Source organism: Artemia franciscana, chromosome 21 (genome assembly GCF_032884065.1).
Source record: "Artemia franciscana chromosome 21, ASM3288406v1, whole genome shotgun sequence".
Lineage (NCBI taxonomy): Eukaryota > Metazoa > Arthropoda > Branchiopoda > Anostraca > Artemiidae > Artemia > Artemia franciscana.
Genome location: NC_088883.1, coordinates 14,696,387 through 14,714,504, shown reverse-complemented (window position 1 = coordinate 14,714,504; position 18,118 = coordinate 14,696,387). Strand labels below are relative to the sequence as shown.

Here is an 18,118-nt window from a genome sequence, read left to right as displayed (position 1 = left end):
ATCATTGGATGGCTTTTATAGACAAACTTTCTTAATTTTTACGTGTATACAAGAAGGTCAAGATTTTGACTACTCCATTCCGCCAGTGTCCTACGATTTCTTTTTCTTTTTTTTTACTTTCCTGTATAAATTTGTTTACATATTAGTCATTAACTACAACTCTCTTTAGCAATAATAATTCAATTTAAATTCTTAGGAACTGAATGCTAATGATTAATTTATAAGCGATCGGAGAGCTTTGTCATATGTGTAATCGACTAATATGCATAAGCAAACATATTTTTCTTAATGGAGTTTAGTGATCCCTTTGTGTTTTTCTATTTGAGCATTTGCATTTTTACCTAGTCCTTTTTACATTAATTTACTCGGACAAGCGCAAAACGCAATTAGCATTTGAAGAAGCGAGGAAAATCCTTTCAAGTTTTTAGTATTCTCTAAGATTTTAAAGGAGAAACAACATGAAGGAGAAGGAGGAAGAAAAACAGTTTAAAAGATATTATTCTGTTTTATTAATATGTTTTTGTTTATTTTTAGTTCTACATTGTCTACAATTTTTGTGGTTTAGAGGTGCCTTAAATGAAGTTTCATATGCATATGAAAAGAGACTGGCAAATATACAAAGATATGTGAACGAGGAATTAGAAAAGTTACCAGGTTTAAAACGGTACACAGCAAGAGTGAAAAGATCAGTGCAAAAAGAAGGTAGAAAGAAGAGACGAAAGAAGAAGAAACAACAATTGAATCATTTGATGCAAAGTGATCAACCAATTAATCCATCTACAGAGCGACCGAGAGTGAATGCTGACGTGGAGTTTATCAATCCAAAAATAAAGAATGAGGTTTTGGCGTTAGAGACCCCGGAGGATCCATATATTTGGCTCAATGGATATTCAAGGATTCCTGTAAGTTTTTCTACTTGTCTTTCTTGTTCTTAGGATTTTTTTTAGATACTTGGCTAAATTCCAGATAATCTGAGATATTTCCAAATCCTATTTACTGTAGATGCATAATATATTGTCCCCTAAAACCGACATTGCCCTGGGCGCTGAACCCTAGCTACGCCTCTGCTAGTCATTCGTGCTTTAATAAAGAATTAACAGAAAAATTTTCTGAACTCTGAAATTCTCATTTAGGCTAAGATCTTTGTAAAGTTTATGGCTCTACCCCTAAAAATGTTTAGATAAAGAAATCATTCTTTTTTCTGTCAGAGTAGAGATAGCATATTCTAAGAAAAGAGGGAACTAAGTTAGAGTCAATTCATACGAGTTATGCAGAGACTGGGCAGCACCTCTTTATCCTTCTGGAACACTTCTCATACAAAGTATCCTAATGTATGCCAAAGAGATTACTTTTTGATACCTTAGACATCCTCCATCACTATAAAGTCCGCTGTCTTCTGCCCCAATAGCTAGATGACAACTATGTATTACTATATAATCGTTAGCTTTATAAACAGTCCGTTTTGGATAAACGGACTGTAATAAGCTTTTTTTCAGGGACTACCTGTTTTTCAGGGACAAATATACCACCATGTGCTAGTTTGTCCTTTGAGAGGCTATACAAATGTTCTAAGTTTTATTGCTCTATAGGTGTAAGCCCTATAGTTCTAACATATAAGCCTAACTACCCACAGGAGATATTCTAATCAGTTAACATATTCTTAGTCTACATATTGTCACTTGCGAAATTTGCAGACTATAGTTTAATAGATGAGATTTTTCAAAGCTATTTTTCAATATTAGAGGTGATTTGTATGCTATATTTAAGATAATTTAGTAAAAAAAGATATATCAGTTAAAGAATATTGAGTGTGTAGTGGTTTTTTGCCTTTAGTATTTTCCAAAATTCTGCTGCTATGGTTTAAATAAATGCGCAGTCAAATTTTTGTACTACCCACAAACGGTACGCAACAGTTCTCAAATCTGTTTGAAATTGAAATTGAAAACAATAAAAATGTATGCGTTTAAAAATAACTTCTGCACTGAATTTTGGCTTTCAGAAAGAAATAACATGAACAGATTTATTTTGCAGACGCTTTGGGGATTGAAAAACTTGGAATTTCATTTTTGAAATCAAGAAACATGATTACATTAAAAAAGCAGTTTCATGTTTAACAAAACACTTGTTGACCAGGGTTATTGCTATACCTTAATATTTCTTTCTAAATCTTAATATTATATTTCTTTCTAAGTCTTAAATCGTTGGAAATAATACCAAGCTGTGAGCTCCGAGAAAAAGCTGTGTCCTCTCTAGTTGAATATGAGAACTTAATTGCGGAAGTACGTTAGACAGAGAATTCTTGACTTGACTTTTTGCCTCATTTGGTTCCCTATAAACACATAAAAAAAAGTACTTGAATCGAACATTCAACTTTTTATCTTTTAGCTGCATGTGGTCAAGGACTCCTTTTTTAACTTAACTTTTGGGAATCAACTCCTGAAAATCTTTGAAAATTGTCTACGCTATTTAGTCCTGACATTACGGTTCTGACCCGCCATTTGAGCAACAAAAATGTTTTTGACCCCAAAATGTTCATAAGAAATCACTTAATAACATACCTAAATTCGGCCGAAACCGCCCTTGCAGAAATACCACTTTTTTCAGGGAAAAGGGGGAAGAGGGGACATTTTGGATTTTTAGTTTTGAAATAATTTCTGGATTTAAAGGTTGTTTCCTATTAATTCGAGTCCGAGGAGACAGCAAATTGCATCAGAATTGGAAACTTCCATCACTTAGTATCCTATTTCCACCCTAAGTGAGGTCAGATGGAGCATGAAAAATCAGAATCTTAGTTTGTGCAGTATCAAGTGGATTCAGAATTCATCTGCTGTTAATTAAGTCTGGGGGACTGAAAATGACATTAGAGTTGAAAATTCCATCATTTAGTACCCCGTTTCCACCCTCAGCAAGGTCAGAGGGGGATGAAAGCACCTTTTTTGCTATTAGGCTACTTTTGATTTTAACGATGGTTCATTGTAATTTTACGCCAGTGAAGTCAAATGTGAACTAAAAATGGACTTCTCTTTTAATCTAAACATAACTTCAGTGGGTGATAATTTTACTTACAACGATATTTTGTTTGCTGGAAGTTTTGTCTTTTTTTCAGGGTTAAACAGTGCAAATCTGAACAGAAGATTTTTTTCAAATTCTCTTTAAGATCTGTCTTGACTCTCATAATCTTATGTTTACCCCACTCTCGCCTTTTAGAACTGGGTGGAGGGGTCTGATACACAGTAGAGAAATTTAATCAGTATAATCGTAATCAAAAATATGTGTCTAATACAGTCTCGGCATGTATAAATCCTCCCATTTTTTATTTGTAAACTTAGCTTAAACGATCCAGTGTCACACAGGCATGATTTAACTAAGTGGCCTATCCAGGATTTCTAAAAGGGGGGTTTGGATTATATTTTAGAGAATACTGGAATTTGTGGTATTAACTTCTAAGCAACACTGCGACAGGGAAATAGCCGAAATTTCAGAATAGTGGGAGGATCCACGAAGTGGTGGGACTATTTGAAATTTGTCACGAAATGTTTTACCGCAAAGAGGTAACATCATAGTTTTAGCAGAGATTGTCGTTTAGATTTCACAATAGGCTTATCTGTGGTTTTACATAGTAATTAAATGGAAATTGAAAGCAAGGAGTGACACTAAAACTGGAAACGGACAGAAATTATTCCGTATATGAAAGGGGTGGTCTCCTCCTCAACACCCTGATCTTTACGGTAGAGTTTTTACTACTTTAAAAAGTAGAGTTTGACGAAGAGTCAACTTTATCGTAAAGAACGGGGCTTTGAGGAGGGGACAGTCCCTTTCATATACGAAATACTTTCTGTTCGTTTTAAGTTTTTAATGTCGCTCCTTACTTTCAGTAAAAAAAAAACCGTTTTTTTCATTTAATTTCTGAACATTTTTCAATTAATTCAGGTTCGAACTTGGCTCACCATGCAGGAAAAATTAAATGGAACTTGCATATTAATTTTGGCAAGATTTACCCCCGTATAAAACTTCCTCTGGAACTCTAGTTCTTCTGGAAGAGTTCGCCTCCTGAAACTAACCTCCCAATGTAAAATCTCTCTGTATAAAATCCATGTTTCAGCAGTCACTCTTAAACAATTGGGGAATAAATTCAATCTGTAGCGTAAAGAGCGAGATTTTGATAACGGGGCAACCCTTTTCATATACGTAACAATTTTTGTTCATTTTAAGTTTAAATGTTGCTCCTTACTTTAAGTTGAAAACATTTATAATTTTTGCTTAGTTTCGGATCATTTTTAAATTCTGCCAGGAAATCTGGCTCCACGTGCACGGAAAAATCCCTCCTTTTCACGGATATGGTAAAAATCTACCACGGACAATTACCCTTAACATCTCTGCGCATAAAACTGAGTTGGGAAAGAGAAATCAAGACATAAGTAGAATTTCATACAAGAATTCTTGCGAATTCCCCCAGTGTAAAATTCCTCCCAAAAAATTCAACCCCTGAAAACTTCCTTCCCCATGAAAAATTCTCCTCGCAGAAATCCCCTCCCCCACCTCCAACAAATGTATGCATACTTCCCAATAGAAAATACTATATAGAAGAAATGGGCAAATTTTTTAACTTAGACCTTTTCTCAGGGACCGTGCTGAACAAAATGGCAATCTCAAATTTTGGTCGGAAAAAGGGGCATGAAAGGAAGTCTAGTTGTACGCCAATCTTTTTGGTCACTTAACAACGGCACCAGAACTTTCAATTTCCGTTCGAACGAGACCCTTTCTGGTATTCTAGGACCAATGGGTTGATGGAATCACCCTTGGAAAAAATCAAACAAACAAATAAACACGCATCAGTTATCTTTCTTCTGGCAAAAAATACAAAATTCCATAGTTTTGCAGATAGGAGCTTGAAACCTCTACAATAGGGTTCTTTGATATGCTAAATCTGATGGCGTGATTTTCATTAAAATTCTATGAATTTTAGGCGTCTTTCCTCCTTTTATCGAAAATCAGGCAAATTTTCGAAGACTTGTAGCTTTTGATGGGTAAGACTAAACTTAATGAAACATATAAATTTGGAATGGCATAAATTTGGAAAATAAAATTGGCATAAAAATTTTCTCAGGCTTGTAGCCTTTGAGGGGTGATGAAACTTATATATTTGGAATCACCTTAATAAGCTGATTCTTTTGGTATATATATACAAACACACACACACACACACACATATATATATATATATATATATATATATATATATATATATATATATATATATATGTATATATATATATTGGTATCACAACTCAGTTTTTAGAGTTTTGGTTACTATTGAGCCGCATCGCTACTTACCTACAGCTCGTTACCACGAAATGTTTGATATTGTGACATGGAGTGTCAAAACTTTTTTTTCCTGGCAAGGAACGATATTCCCTTGAAGTGATTTCTTTTATACTCTTTTTTTGGGCCATAAAAATGTCCTTCGAAATTTGATACAGGATCTTTGTTTTTCCTCTAATAACCTGTGGAATAGCCCTATTCAAGAAAATACCAAACGTCTGTTAAAAACTGTTATCGGAAAATTCTTAGTGAGTTTTCAGGTTGGTTCCCATGGTTTATCATTGATAATATTTGGGCGAGGGAAGGGTATTGGGCTCTGGAGGAACAGAGGCCAGCTCCCGTAAGTCCCGGAATCAAAATTGTTAATAAGTTGTTTTTTTAGAGGGGGTTCGGGCCATGGAGGGCCAGGGTGAGTTGCCCTAATTTTAACTAAAATTTCGTTAATAGTTTTTTTTGAGGGGAGGGTAGGGCCAGGAAGAGAAATGTAGGGGTCAGCTCGCGCTCAAGTTTTGGAATAAAATATCGTTCAGAAGTTTTTTGAGTGGGAGTTTGGCTTTTTGAACTATATTCAAAAACTTAGTGTAAGAACCTTATATGCCCCCTTGACATAACATACAGCACTTGCCCCACAGCTCTGGGGGGTTTGTGTTGACCCTTGAGTTTTTATTAACTGATCTTTCGACGTATTTTAACAAAATGGCTATCTCAAAAATTCGATCGAATGGAGTTGAAGTAAAGAAGGCAGGAGGTAATTGCCCTCCAGTCCCTTTTGCTTCTTGAAAAGCAAACTAGAACTTTCAATTTTCAATAGAATGAGCCCCCGACGAAGTTATACGATCATTTCTTCCATAAATACCTTATAAGCACCTGGGTTCTGGGGGGTTGTGCAAACCCCGGAATTTTTACTATATGATCTATGGTCTGTTCCGGACAGAATAAAAATCTGGAATGGGCGCATTTTGGGAAAAGAAGTCTGGCGGTGGAGGGGAGTGCTAGTTTCCGTCAGATTACTGTTGACTCTCAAAAAGGGAACTAGAACTTTAAATTTCTAGTCATTTGAGTTCCGTCCGAAGTTAACCTCTTTGATAAGGACCTTATATGCCTCTGGGCATAATTTACAATCCTTCCCCCAGGCTCTGATGGAATTGTGTTGACCCCAAAGTTTTAGTTATCTGATTGTTTGACTATTAAGATAAATGACTATCTAAAAATTTTCATTGAATACGTTTGGGGAAAGGGGGTTTGTGTGAGGGGGGAGTAGATGCCCTCTCTTCACTTTTGACTCTTAAAAAGGCAACTATAGCTTTTAATTTCCAATCAAATGATTCCCCTCTGAAGTTTATACGACCACTCCTTACATAAAAACATTAAATGCCCCCGGTGCATAACTTACTCACTGGGTCTAGAGGGTTGTGTCAAACCCGGAGTTTTTATTATTTTATCTTTAAACTATTATAAACAAAATGGCTATCTAAAATTTTTGATCCAATGTATTTAGGAAAAAAGGCCTTGGAGGGGGGGTTTATTGATTTTATCCTCTTGTAAGTTGTTTTTCCTTATTTGTATTGCTGAGGACGGCCCTTGGACATAGGGCCGAAATATTCATTCTAATTTGTTTCCAACTGTCTTAAAAAATTCCTTATTGTTCTTTTTGTTTTTTGGTGTTCGTAATTTACAACACTTGCCCCCAGGTTGTGGTTGGTCTTGTTATCCTTGTTTTGTAATCTTTGTTTGTTTTGAACAAAATGGCTGCATAAAAAATCCAATCGGACACATTTGGGGAAAAGAGGGTTGGTGGGGGTGGCTAGTTGCCATTGGATCAGTTTTGGATCTTAAAAAGGGAATTAGAAGTTTCAAATTCTTATCATTTGATGCCCCTCCGAGGTTAATACGACCACTTCTTCCATAAAAGCTTTATATGACCCTTCCCCCGGGCTTTGGGCGTATGTTGACCTCAAAGTTTTTGTTATCTGACCGTTGGACTATTTCAAACAAACGGGCAATCTCAAAATTTTGAGAGTATTTGTGAAGGGGGTGGGGGGTAGATGCCCTCCCGCATACATATTAAACAACGATAATGAATACAAAATTTTTGGGCTTCATTTATTTAATGATAGTGACTTACATTTGTTTTATGCTTAGCTTTCTATTTAGCTTTATCTCTACTCTTTGCTTTTCCTGAAAAAACAGCTTTTGCAGAAACAGTTTTATTTTTCTACTAATATTCAAAGAACCTATTCGTCTATTGGTCAAAGAATACATAAATAGGCCCTTCAACCCAAGAAGGCCTAGACTGTAAGATTTTTGTAGGGAAGAGGGAAGGAGTTTAGAGAAATACAAAACAGTATGAATGCATGAAACGCATCAGAGAATTTTAAACACTTTGTAATTTCACAGGAGCCTACAAAGTCGTGTGTATGATAGTAACTAAAACACGATGAATGAAGAAAGTCAGGGACATTATCTTGATAAATTCTCTGTACTGGTCCATATTCAAATGGGGCTGTTTTCCTATTCCATTGAAACTTAGCATTGTATGTTAATGTAATGCTTAAGTTCAAGAATTGTCAGGATTGACTTCCACTCGCACACGTAACAGTTTTTACCAGAAACTTTGACCTTTTTTTTTACTGCAGTAAAATAATCTTGAATCACCAAAATCTTACTTACAGCTCTTGTAGCTTTTTCGTTTAAATCTGTCATTTTTTTATTCTCTCATGATATAATTTACCAAAAATTTGCTCAAATTGTATTCTAAAAGTTATCATTTAATGGCATATTCGTGTGCATATTAATTCGATCTGTGATGAAATTACTTTAGGTCTCTTATTAACTAAGCTATGCGATATCTAGCTCCGAACCATGATTGATAAATTACATTACGGTCTTCTATTAATAAAACCGTGCGCCAAGTTACAGATTATCCAATGGGTGGGAAATGTGGATCATTTAACAGAGCTAATTGTAGTATTCAAATCAGCTTTCATGCACTAATCTGCCATGTAAGGCTAGTCTAGTCAGAACCACCTTGTTTCTTCTATTGCTGAGGTTAAGAGCCTGGTTGAACTGAACCAGTCACAGAAAAACGCACTCAACAAACGGACAAATGATACATATTTGGAAAAAAAAGAAGTCAACCTAATTTGATAACTTGCTTAATACTTGACATTTGAAGGTTGTAGAACATTTTTTTTTTCACAGTATTTCTTCCAAAAAAAAGTTGATACTTTATTTGAGCATACAATTTTTCTGACTAGTTCTTAGCTTAATGAGATGTGTAATTGTGAAATAATAAGATTAAACACTTAAGACTAGTATTAACTTGTCTTAGCACAAGTGTTATAAGAATAACAATGAACACTTAGACTGTACACAAAAAAGAACGTGAAAGAAAAAAAGAACTGTTTTTTTAAAGCAAAAGTCTCTCTATTAAATCATATTGACTATGTCCAACAAACTCATATGCTACAAGCTCTCAACTTGAATAAATGATTTTATTCAGTGACTTAACCCGTACAAAGCATTTCAGTATATAATCTACAAAGTACGGCACTAAATATTAGAAGTGGAAGAAAATACCTAATTCAACAGTTCGTGGGAACGAACTGTAAGTAGGGAGCGACTCGGCTCAAAAGTAATCGAAACTGTAAAAAACAGGGTTTGGATATAAACAGATATACCGAAAGAATTGGCTTTTTAAGTTAATTCCTAATACATAAGATACATTAAATTTAATGTTACTCATCAAAAACGTTGTAAATAAATACCCTTTCACCGTTACATTGAGAGGGTCGTCATATTTTAGTTCTTGTGTTTGTCTTATGGTTTGATTTTATATTATTCTTGGATTTTATTAGTAATTTTAATTTTATTATCGTGCACTAAGGACGGTCAAGATGGGGGAATTTTGACGCGAAGAATTTTTCGTTGGGAAGGAGGCTTCTGGGGGTTAACTTCCGAGGGGAAATTCTATACTGGAAGAATTAGGCCGTATTCCTTTATGACATTCTTTTTATTCGTCTTACTTTTCTTTGTGGACTCAATTTCGCGCTTGAAAAATGTTCCGGGGAAACATTTTCCGCGGGAAAAATTCTCCACAAGGGAAATGTTTCGTGAAAAAAATTCTCAATGAAGATCGTGTCTGCGGGAGCAACTTTGAACGGGGAGGGGAGGGGAAGATTTCTTGGGAAAATTTTTCATGGAGGAAGGATTTCTGGCAAGATTTTTAAAATTATTCGATTTTTCTATTATTTTTTTTTACAAATATAAGTATGCGAAGGAGAAAATTTTCAGGCAGAATTGTTCGAAAGGCGTTGTTTGGCGAATTTTTTGGCGAGGATGGAATTGTCTTGGGGGAATTTTCTGAGGGAGGAAATTTTGTGTGGGAAAACCTTTCAATGGACCTTCCCATGCGCGGAGAGAATTTTTCATCAGGAGGGTGAGCCACATTTTCCGGTATTACTTGAAAACGATCAGAAATTAAATTAAAAAGACACCAAGTTTTCTCAGCTGAAAGTAAGGAGGAACCTTAAAGCTTAAAATGAACAGAAATTATATTGTATGTGAGAGGGGTTGTCTCATCCTCACTACATTGGTCTTTACGTTAAATTTTTTACCTTTTGTCCCAATTCTCAACAAAGAATCCTGAAATACAAGGGCCGTTTCAGTAGAATAAGAAGATTTAAAGTACTTGAAACATTAATGTAGAGAGTAAGATAGTGAGGAGGAGACAGTCCCTCTCATATAAGGAAAAATTTCTGTTTGTTTTAAGTTTTAAGGTTGCTCCTTACTTTCAGTTGAAAAGACGTGTTGTTTGGTAATTTAATAGCACAAAAGAACAAAGAAAACGATGAACAAGTAAACAAATTCAATAGGAAGTGAATGAAGGGATGGAAAGAACCGAAAAAAAGTAATATATAATATCCAGTCTCTTTGTTTGATTCAAGTATGCTAAAACTGCCCCTCTGAAGCCGAGCCTCTTTGATAAACCAAGTAACTAAAATATCGATAAAAATATCAAAAATATTAAATCTAAAAAAATTAAATATCAACTATAATAACTAAATACTAAAAATATCAGAATCATAAAAACTCTTGTAATTTAAGTAGCATTTCAGCTCTTTCATTTTCGTAAAGTTTATACTCATATAGAAAATGAGAAAATGTCTCTTCTTCACCACAATCACAAACAAAGCGTTTTATTAATTTTAAATAAAAATTAATTAAATTAGCAGTAATTGGTAATAATTTGTGTTAGTTAGAAAAATCGTTTACCATTTGACCATTCAATCGTTTACCATTCGTTTACCATCGTTAAATGGCCTGTCAAATTAAATCTTGGTTCTAGTAAAGTAGCATAGGATTCTGCAAATACTAAAATCTATAATAGAGAAATAACAAAATATGATAATGAGAATTGTGGAATTGCAAAATTTTATTTTAAGTACCAGTAGTTTTAAGATTTTGAGAGTTTTCTGCTGATTTAAGAGGGTGTTTATTTGTAGGTTTTTGCCTTGCAAGAGTTTTGTGAAGCAACAAAATTTTACTGCCCCCCAGGACCTATCGGGCCACCTGGACAGCCTGGGCCGCCAGGGGAACGAGGCCATCGAGGAGAAAGAGGAGATAGGTAATGAACAAATTTACAAAGCTTTTAGAAGAAAAATGTACGTGCCTTAATTTCAGAACCTGGATGTAATTTGATCTGAAATTTTAAATTTAATTAATAAGTTAATAATTTAAAAGTATGCGGCTTGTTTTTACGCATAGGAATTTTACTTACAAGTGGAGCACCGAGAGGCCTTATTAAGTGGGGGGTAGTGGGTTTTGTCCAGATTCTTATGCCTTCTAAAATTATAATACAATGCTAAAAAAAATTGGCCATTTCTAATACCAACTTTGAGGTTAAATTTTTATTCCGAGTACATACTTTTCTAATAGCTCGTGTTTTTATTACAAGACCTATTTTGTGGAATTCAGGATTCTTACAAACTTGAGATACCTTTCATGAATCGGTTGTAAGAATGTGTCCTAAAGATGTTTTTCTCAAAATCCAATAAAGACTGACTCTTGGCATAGTTTGACTACCTATTTAGCAAGAGAGAAATACAAAGCGGAATTAATTAATAACCAGCAATATTTGTTTTCCCTTTTTGCTCTAAACACTAATATATGTTTTCTCTTCTTGCTCCCCTGTAAAGGCGTGAAGAAAAACATCTTAAATGTATTTACTTAGAAATGCACTATCGAAAAGAGGTATCTTAAATGCTAGTTTATAGCATAAACTATGCACAGGGCTTGCACAACGGGAGGGGTTGTTTAGGGACAGCGTTCCTCCTTCAAAGATCTTGTGGCTTTCACTATTTTCAAAAAATTACTGATTTTGCTCTTTTTGGGTCGTTTTGGTTGATTTGGCAGGGATGATATTTTTAGAGACCGTCTAATATCTTTTTCGTCTGCTTCTTCTTCTTTTTCTTCTTCCTCCTCCTCTTTTTCTTCTTCTTCTTCTTATTATTATTATTAAAGTTATTATTGTTATTATTATTATTATTATTATTGTCATTATTGTTATTGCTTGATGGTTATTAGCTGATCAAAGTATAAGCTATAAAGCAGAAGCAAAATAAGAACCTTTCTTGCTCCTGAATATATAAATCTATATAATTTGTTTTCAAATTGGTTCAAAGAGGGACATTGAAACTTAAAACGAATAAAAATATTATCCTGTATTTCCTCTTCCTTCACTTTCACTACTTTATTCTAATAAACAAAATAAAAAATTACAAAATAATTATAAATGTTTGATTATTTATCTGAAATTTGGAGCCCCCCAAAATTTATGCACCCGGGTAAGTGCCCTTTCTGCCCTTTTCTGTTGGTTTTAATTTTAAAGTTGATGTTAATTCAAAAATGCCGTTGATTGAATTTCGTTGATTTTGAATTAAATCCAACTTGGTAGAAGTGATGAAAAACTTCAGAGCCATGACTAATTAGAGTAAAGCCAAGGCAGATTGTCTGCTTCAGAGACAAAGCTGGCACGAGTCCGCTAATTTTGAATTAAAATCAACTTGTTGGAAAGCTAATTAGAGTAAAGCAAATGCAGATAGTCTCTGTGAGAGGAGAAGCTGGCATAACTTTTTTCAGAATTATATAAAAATGATTCATTTCACTTGTTGATAGATAGTCTATCATGCATCCTAGGGCAGAACTAAGGTAAATATGTATAAGACAATAAGACTTAGGTTAACGAATGGACCGTTTTATGACCATATACCATTTGGATTGTAATTATATTCCTCTACCTACAAAATTATTTGAGTCTATTACCAGTACTATTTTCCTCCCTAGACCAAATTTCCCTAATCTACAATACCATCTCATCCTATTTGTGTCGGTCTGAGAATTGAAGATCCGTAATTAAAATATCGTGATTCTTCCTGGAATCTTATTTGCTTGTCTCCGTATCTGTATTTACAATTTATATGAGTTACTAATGTCTTTTTCAGTTGGTTCCACAAAAGCAGATACTACTATGACTGTATTTTTAATGTGAAACAATGAGTAACTAGAATTCTATTATTAATGCCTTCTCATCCTAAGAAAGGCTTAGAAGCTTCCTTATTCCTTCCGATACCAACTCCCTGCCTATGATCCCTATCCTTCCCTCCTGAATAAAAAAATTCCATATACCTATTTGCTTGTTCATTTCACGAGGGATATATGTTTATAAAGGCCAGTTCAAAACGTCCGAATCAGTCAGTCTAAGTGTTAATACGGTTGTTGTCTTTCAACGTCGTAGCACTCGATATCGAAATTTTCGTGTTATTTAAATCATTAAAGGTGTTATGATCTTGAGAAAACCAATGAGTCTCTCCAGTGTAGGTCAGGGGAAAATAGCTTTCTTTCTGTTCCAAACACTGCTTAAGTCAGCTTAGCACCAGACAGCAAGAAGTAGGACTACCCAGAACTTTTATTTGGATCGAAGCTTTGTGTAGTTCTGGGCAATTTTGGTCAGTATCTGGTTTTCCACACTTGGTGATTCTCTCCTATTAACAAGAGCACTGCATAAGTAATCTCAAACCTGTTACCACAGACTCATTATATATTCACGCCTTCACATATTATTCTGCAGTGAGTAGACAAATCAATAAAAAAACATAGCTAGGAAGAGGTTATTCAGCCGAAAAAAAACCATACGTAAACAAACAAAGATTTTTAAAAAAGGCTTCAGGTGTGATAGCTTCAGACCATTTAATAATTTAAAGACCCACTTTTTATGATACATCAGATTTCTTTCTGGAAAGAAGTTGAATAATAAATAAATTAAGCTTTATAAATTTTGTTCAAAGTTTATATGAAGGGAAACCCCTTGAGCAACTGCTGGAGGACTTTGGTACCAGGCACCAATTAGAACTTTCTTCATTAATTGACTGAAAAAGGAACTGATCTTTTTTCAACTAAGTTAGGCAGAACATTTAAAGAGGGACGGATTTTATTAATCCACTTTAGTTCATTTACATATTCTTGTTACATATACTCAACTTGTTACATATTCTTAGTATATTGGAAGAATTAAGGGATAGTGGATCGATAACATCGACTTCTTCTGAGATAATCGATACGAAAAGTCAGTGAGCGAATGTTTCATTTCGAGTAATTACCGACTAAATCCCTGGAAATAACAGATTTATGGCCTACTATTCCCCTTTCAAAGCCAAATCTCTGAAATCGCAGTCGTTAAACGAAAGTTGTTAAATAACAATGAAAAGGCAGTAGCAGAATCTGCATTGAACTGACACATTGGTAAAAATCACCATTATGTTCAACTAAAGTTAATACTTTCTCTAAACTATAACTAAAATTCAAACTTGTGACAATTAACATTCTGCTGTAACCAAGTGTGTCAGATATTTAACTTTGTAACGCTTTTCTTTCTGATTCAACACTTTTCAAGACTCACTAAGATCTAACTGAAAATGTTTATATTGGGATCTTGTTTTGGAGACCCAGGATTTGATCGTTCAAAAATGGAATGCCGGAACAGATTTTGTGTCTGCACAACGGTTTGGCTCATCATTGATTATTAAGTTCTATTAGTTCTTGAGAAAACAATCTTAGTGATTTTGATTTCGAATTTGGCGGTAAAATTTTGTAGTCAAAGATGTCGTTGGTATCAAGCAGCTCACGGTAACGAGCTGCAAATAAAGAGTAATGTATGCTAATGGAACCGAAACTCTAATAAGTTGAATCTTGATAACTATTTATATGTTGAAAGAATTACCTTTTTACGTTTCCTCTGAATATGCAAAATTCACTAAGTTTTGAATTACTTGTCAAAAGTTGCGACCCTACAAAAATCTGCCTAAATTTTGAAAAAAATGGAAGTAACCGTGATGAAAAATTCTACTACCAAAATTGACAAATCGAAGGGTCGTATTAGAAAGGCTCCATGCCCTTATCTATAAAAGAAGCAAAATTCTGTATGTCTCTCGTTAAGGGTGGTCGTCGATGCGTGTTTATTTGTTTGTTTGCTTTTATCCTCCTCGTGTTGTTGTCGAAGTGCGGTTCTTCAGAAACTCTTCGTCATTCTGATTGTTTAAGTTTCGCAATGAAAATACGCCGCAAAAAATAGAACAAATATTCAACTTCTCTTCACGGAACTGTCAACATGAATAATTGAAAATCATAGGTATTCAACATAATTCATATCCTCACCCCAATATGTTTTAAAGGTAATCTTTAGATTTGATATACGATGATACGATCCTCGAGCAATATTGCTGCTTTACCATCGCGTAACCATCGCGTATTACATTTCATTATTTACCATCGCGTATATTTACCATCGTTATTTACCATCGATTTACGCGATGCTTATTTACCATCGCGTATTACAGTTCATAGTGCTTCATGGTATCAAACTACTTATGATAGAATTTGTACTTGCGATTTACCAGACGAAAAACGAGAGAAAATAGCTCGAGGACAGTTTGACAATTTTATTCGAAATTTAAAGCGCAATAACCCTGTATAAGTAAGTTTTATTACGCTAGGGCCATATCAATATAACACAAAAAGGAAATTCACTTTTAAATAAATATCATTATAAAAACATGACATAAAAATTATATAAGACAAACTAAGAGAAATGCAAAAAGCAGTATATGGAGTAAGGTTTTTTACGTGCCATTAATCAATTGCCATCAATTTTTAACTGTTTGGTGATAGTTAGAAAATCCGTGGATTTATGTTAAACATTTGCTGGTTTGTTTTACAAAGGGCTGTAACTGTTGAACGCAGATTTTAACGATTTTCATAAGTCCTTTTCACTGGATCTTCATCGAATTAGGTTGTAACAAGTGTGTTTATGATAAACTATCGATTTGGTTGTATTTTTGATTAGACATCTTATAACTGAAAGTTATGGTTGCGAAGCAAACAATATACGTTTTTATGGATAATATTTTACACGCTAATTGTGGCGCTTCATTGGATTCATAACAGTTGTCAAAAGGTTATTCGGCTCTTTGAACTTTGAAGGTTCATTATTCTTCTGTTCCTTTAGTACTGTCTGTAACTCCTGGCAAAAAAATCTTTCTTTAATTTTAAAATGTCGAACAATGTTTCATTCGTTTTTACGCTATTTCTTAAAACTTTAATACGCTTCGACACATTCTCAACATATTAAAATTGACTGCACTCTGACATTACATTAACATCCCAACACAATATTTTACTATTATGTGTCTGGCTGTACTTCCCATGTCCTAGGCAATTATGTCCATGACCTCTATTTTGATTCTCCTCAATTCATGCTTAATGCCTTCCCCCCTTTCCTTACTTTCCGCTTTTTCTCATATGATGTTTCACTCAAAAAAGTTCTAGGCACTAGACACTTCGTTCTCCTCTCCCCCTAAAAAACGAAAGCACCCATTGACCATTCTCCTCAATGGCCCATGGGCTACTACCGACTATCTAGTCACTATCAAATTAAGAAACTCGGTTAAATGAAGCTATCTGCAGCAGTAGTAGGCAAATGCTGAGGGTGCTATTGAACTAAATCAAAAGCCACTACGGGTATTCATTTTTTTCCTGTATAAATAGAACAGAAACATGCTCTCTAAAAACAGAACAGAAAACAGAGACAGTGCTGATGCTTAAATACGATTTCTTGAAAACTTGGTTGCACATAGAATTTTTTTTTGGTTTAGTTAAACAGCCGTTCCTGAGATATTGCAGATACCTTCTCTTGTCTTGCTGATTGTTCACAGTGTCTACTGAATTAGTGCAACATCCCCCTCAGCATTCTTTGAAAGTTTCAACTTAATACTCTTTGCCGTTCCTGATATACAGCATATTCGCTTTTTTGACAACCTGGAAGTACCTAATGCCTTTCGATTTGGTTCAATATCTCACTCAATATTCTTTTGAAGTTTCAAGTTAATACCCTTAGCCGTTCCTTAGATGTTTCTGATGTACTCTTTGGACAGCCTAGTTGTATATATTATATTTTTTTCTATTCAGCATTCCCCTCAGCATTCACTGAATATCCTTAACAATTCCAGAGCTATTGGAAATACGGCCTTTTGACAATCTGAATGCAAGTAATTTCTTTAAATTTTGTTCAACATACCCATCAGCATGCCCTAAAAGCTTCATCGTAATACCCTTTGCCTTTCCTGATATGTTGTAGATACGCACTTTTGACAACATGGTTTCATATAATGCCTTTTTATATCTCCCTCGCCACTAAATGAAAATTTCACCATAATACATTTAGGTGGTACTGAGATTTAACAGATACGTATTTTTGATAACATTCTGCAGATAATAACTATAAGTTAGTTTAACATCCGACTTAACGTTCTGTGAAGATTTCGACTTAATAAACTTAGCCGTTCCTAAAATATTGAACACACGGGCTTTTAACAACCTGTCTGCGAGTTGTTTCTTTTCATTCAGCTCAACGCCCACTAACACTTCCTGAATGTTACAAATTACTACCCTTAGCCGTTTTGGAGACATCGCAGATACGCCCTTTCGACAACCTGGACGCAAATGGTGTTTTTGATTTAGTTAAACATGCTTGGGAGTTTCAACTTAATACCTTGATGTATATAGTGTCTTTTGATTTTGGTTCAACATCCCCCTCAGCACTTTCTAAAAGCTTCAACTTAATATCCTTTGCCGTTCCTGAGATGTTAAAAGCGTGCCCCTTTGACGACATGATTGCACAAAGTACCTTTTGATTTAGTTCAATGTCACACTCAGCACTCTGTGAAAGTTTCAACTTAATGCTCTTTGCTGTTCCTGAGGTATTGCAGATGCGCTCTTTTGATAACCTGATGCAAATAATTCTTTGAATTAGTTCAACATCCCCCTAAAATTCCCTGTGGATTTCAACCTAATAACCATAGTTGTTCTTGAGATGCACATAGTGATTTTTGATTTAGTTGAGCACCCCTTCAATACTCTGAATGTTCCAAATTAATATCCATAGACATTGGTGAGATTTTGTAGATGTACTTTTTGACCATCTGGATGCACATTGTATATTTTCATTTAAATAAACATTCCCTGAAGTTTTCAACTTAATTTCGTTTTCGTTCAAGAGATATTTCAATACGTCCTTTTGACAATATGGATACACATTATGTCTTGATATCGTTCAACGCCCCCTGAACATTTCCCTATTTAACAAACAATTTCAGCAAAGTATCCTTAGCTGTTCCTGAGATAGTGTACAAACATCATTTTGACAACCTGGACGTACATAGTGTCTTTTGACCTAGTTTAACAC

General features: G+C 34.6%; 1 protein-coding gene across 3 annotated transcripts in view; it reads left to right on the top strand.

Annotated features, from left to right (window-relative positions):
• Positions 1 to 18,118, top strand: part of LOC136040984 (hemicentin-2-like) — a 186,309-nt gene that overhangs the window by 7,635 nt on the left and 160,556 nt on the right. For 2 of the 3 annotated variants that reach the window (XM_065725464.1, XM_065725463.1), the window contains exons 2-3: positions 535 to 902; positions 10,827 to 10,948. In XM_065725464.1, the coding sequence (XP_065581536.1) occupies positions 750 to 902; positions 10,827 to 10,948 (275 nt within the window). In that variant the 5' untranslated portion in view covers positions 535 to 749. Of the gene's footprint in view, positions 1 to 420; positions 903 to 10,826; positions 10,949 to 18,118 lie in introns of those variants that run through there. The other variant, XM_065725462.1, reaches the window with a different exon arrangement.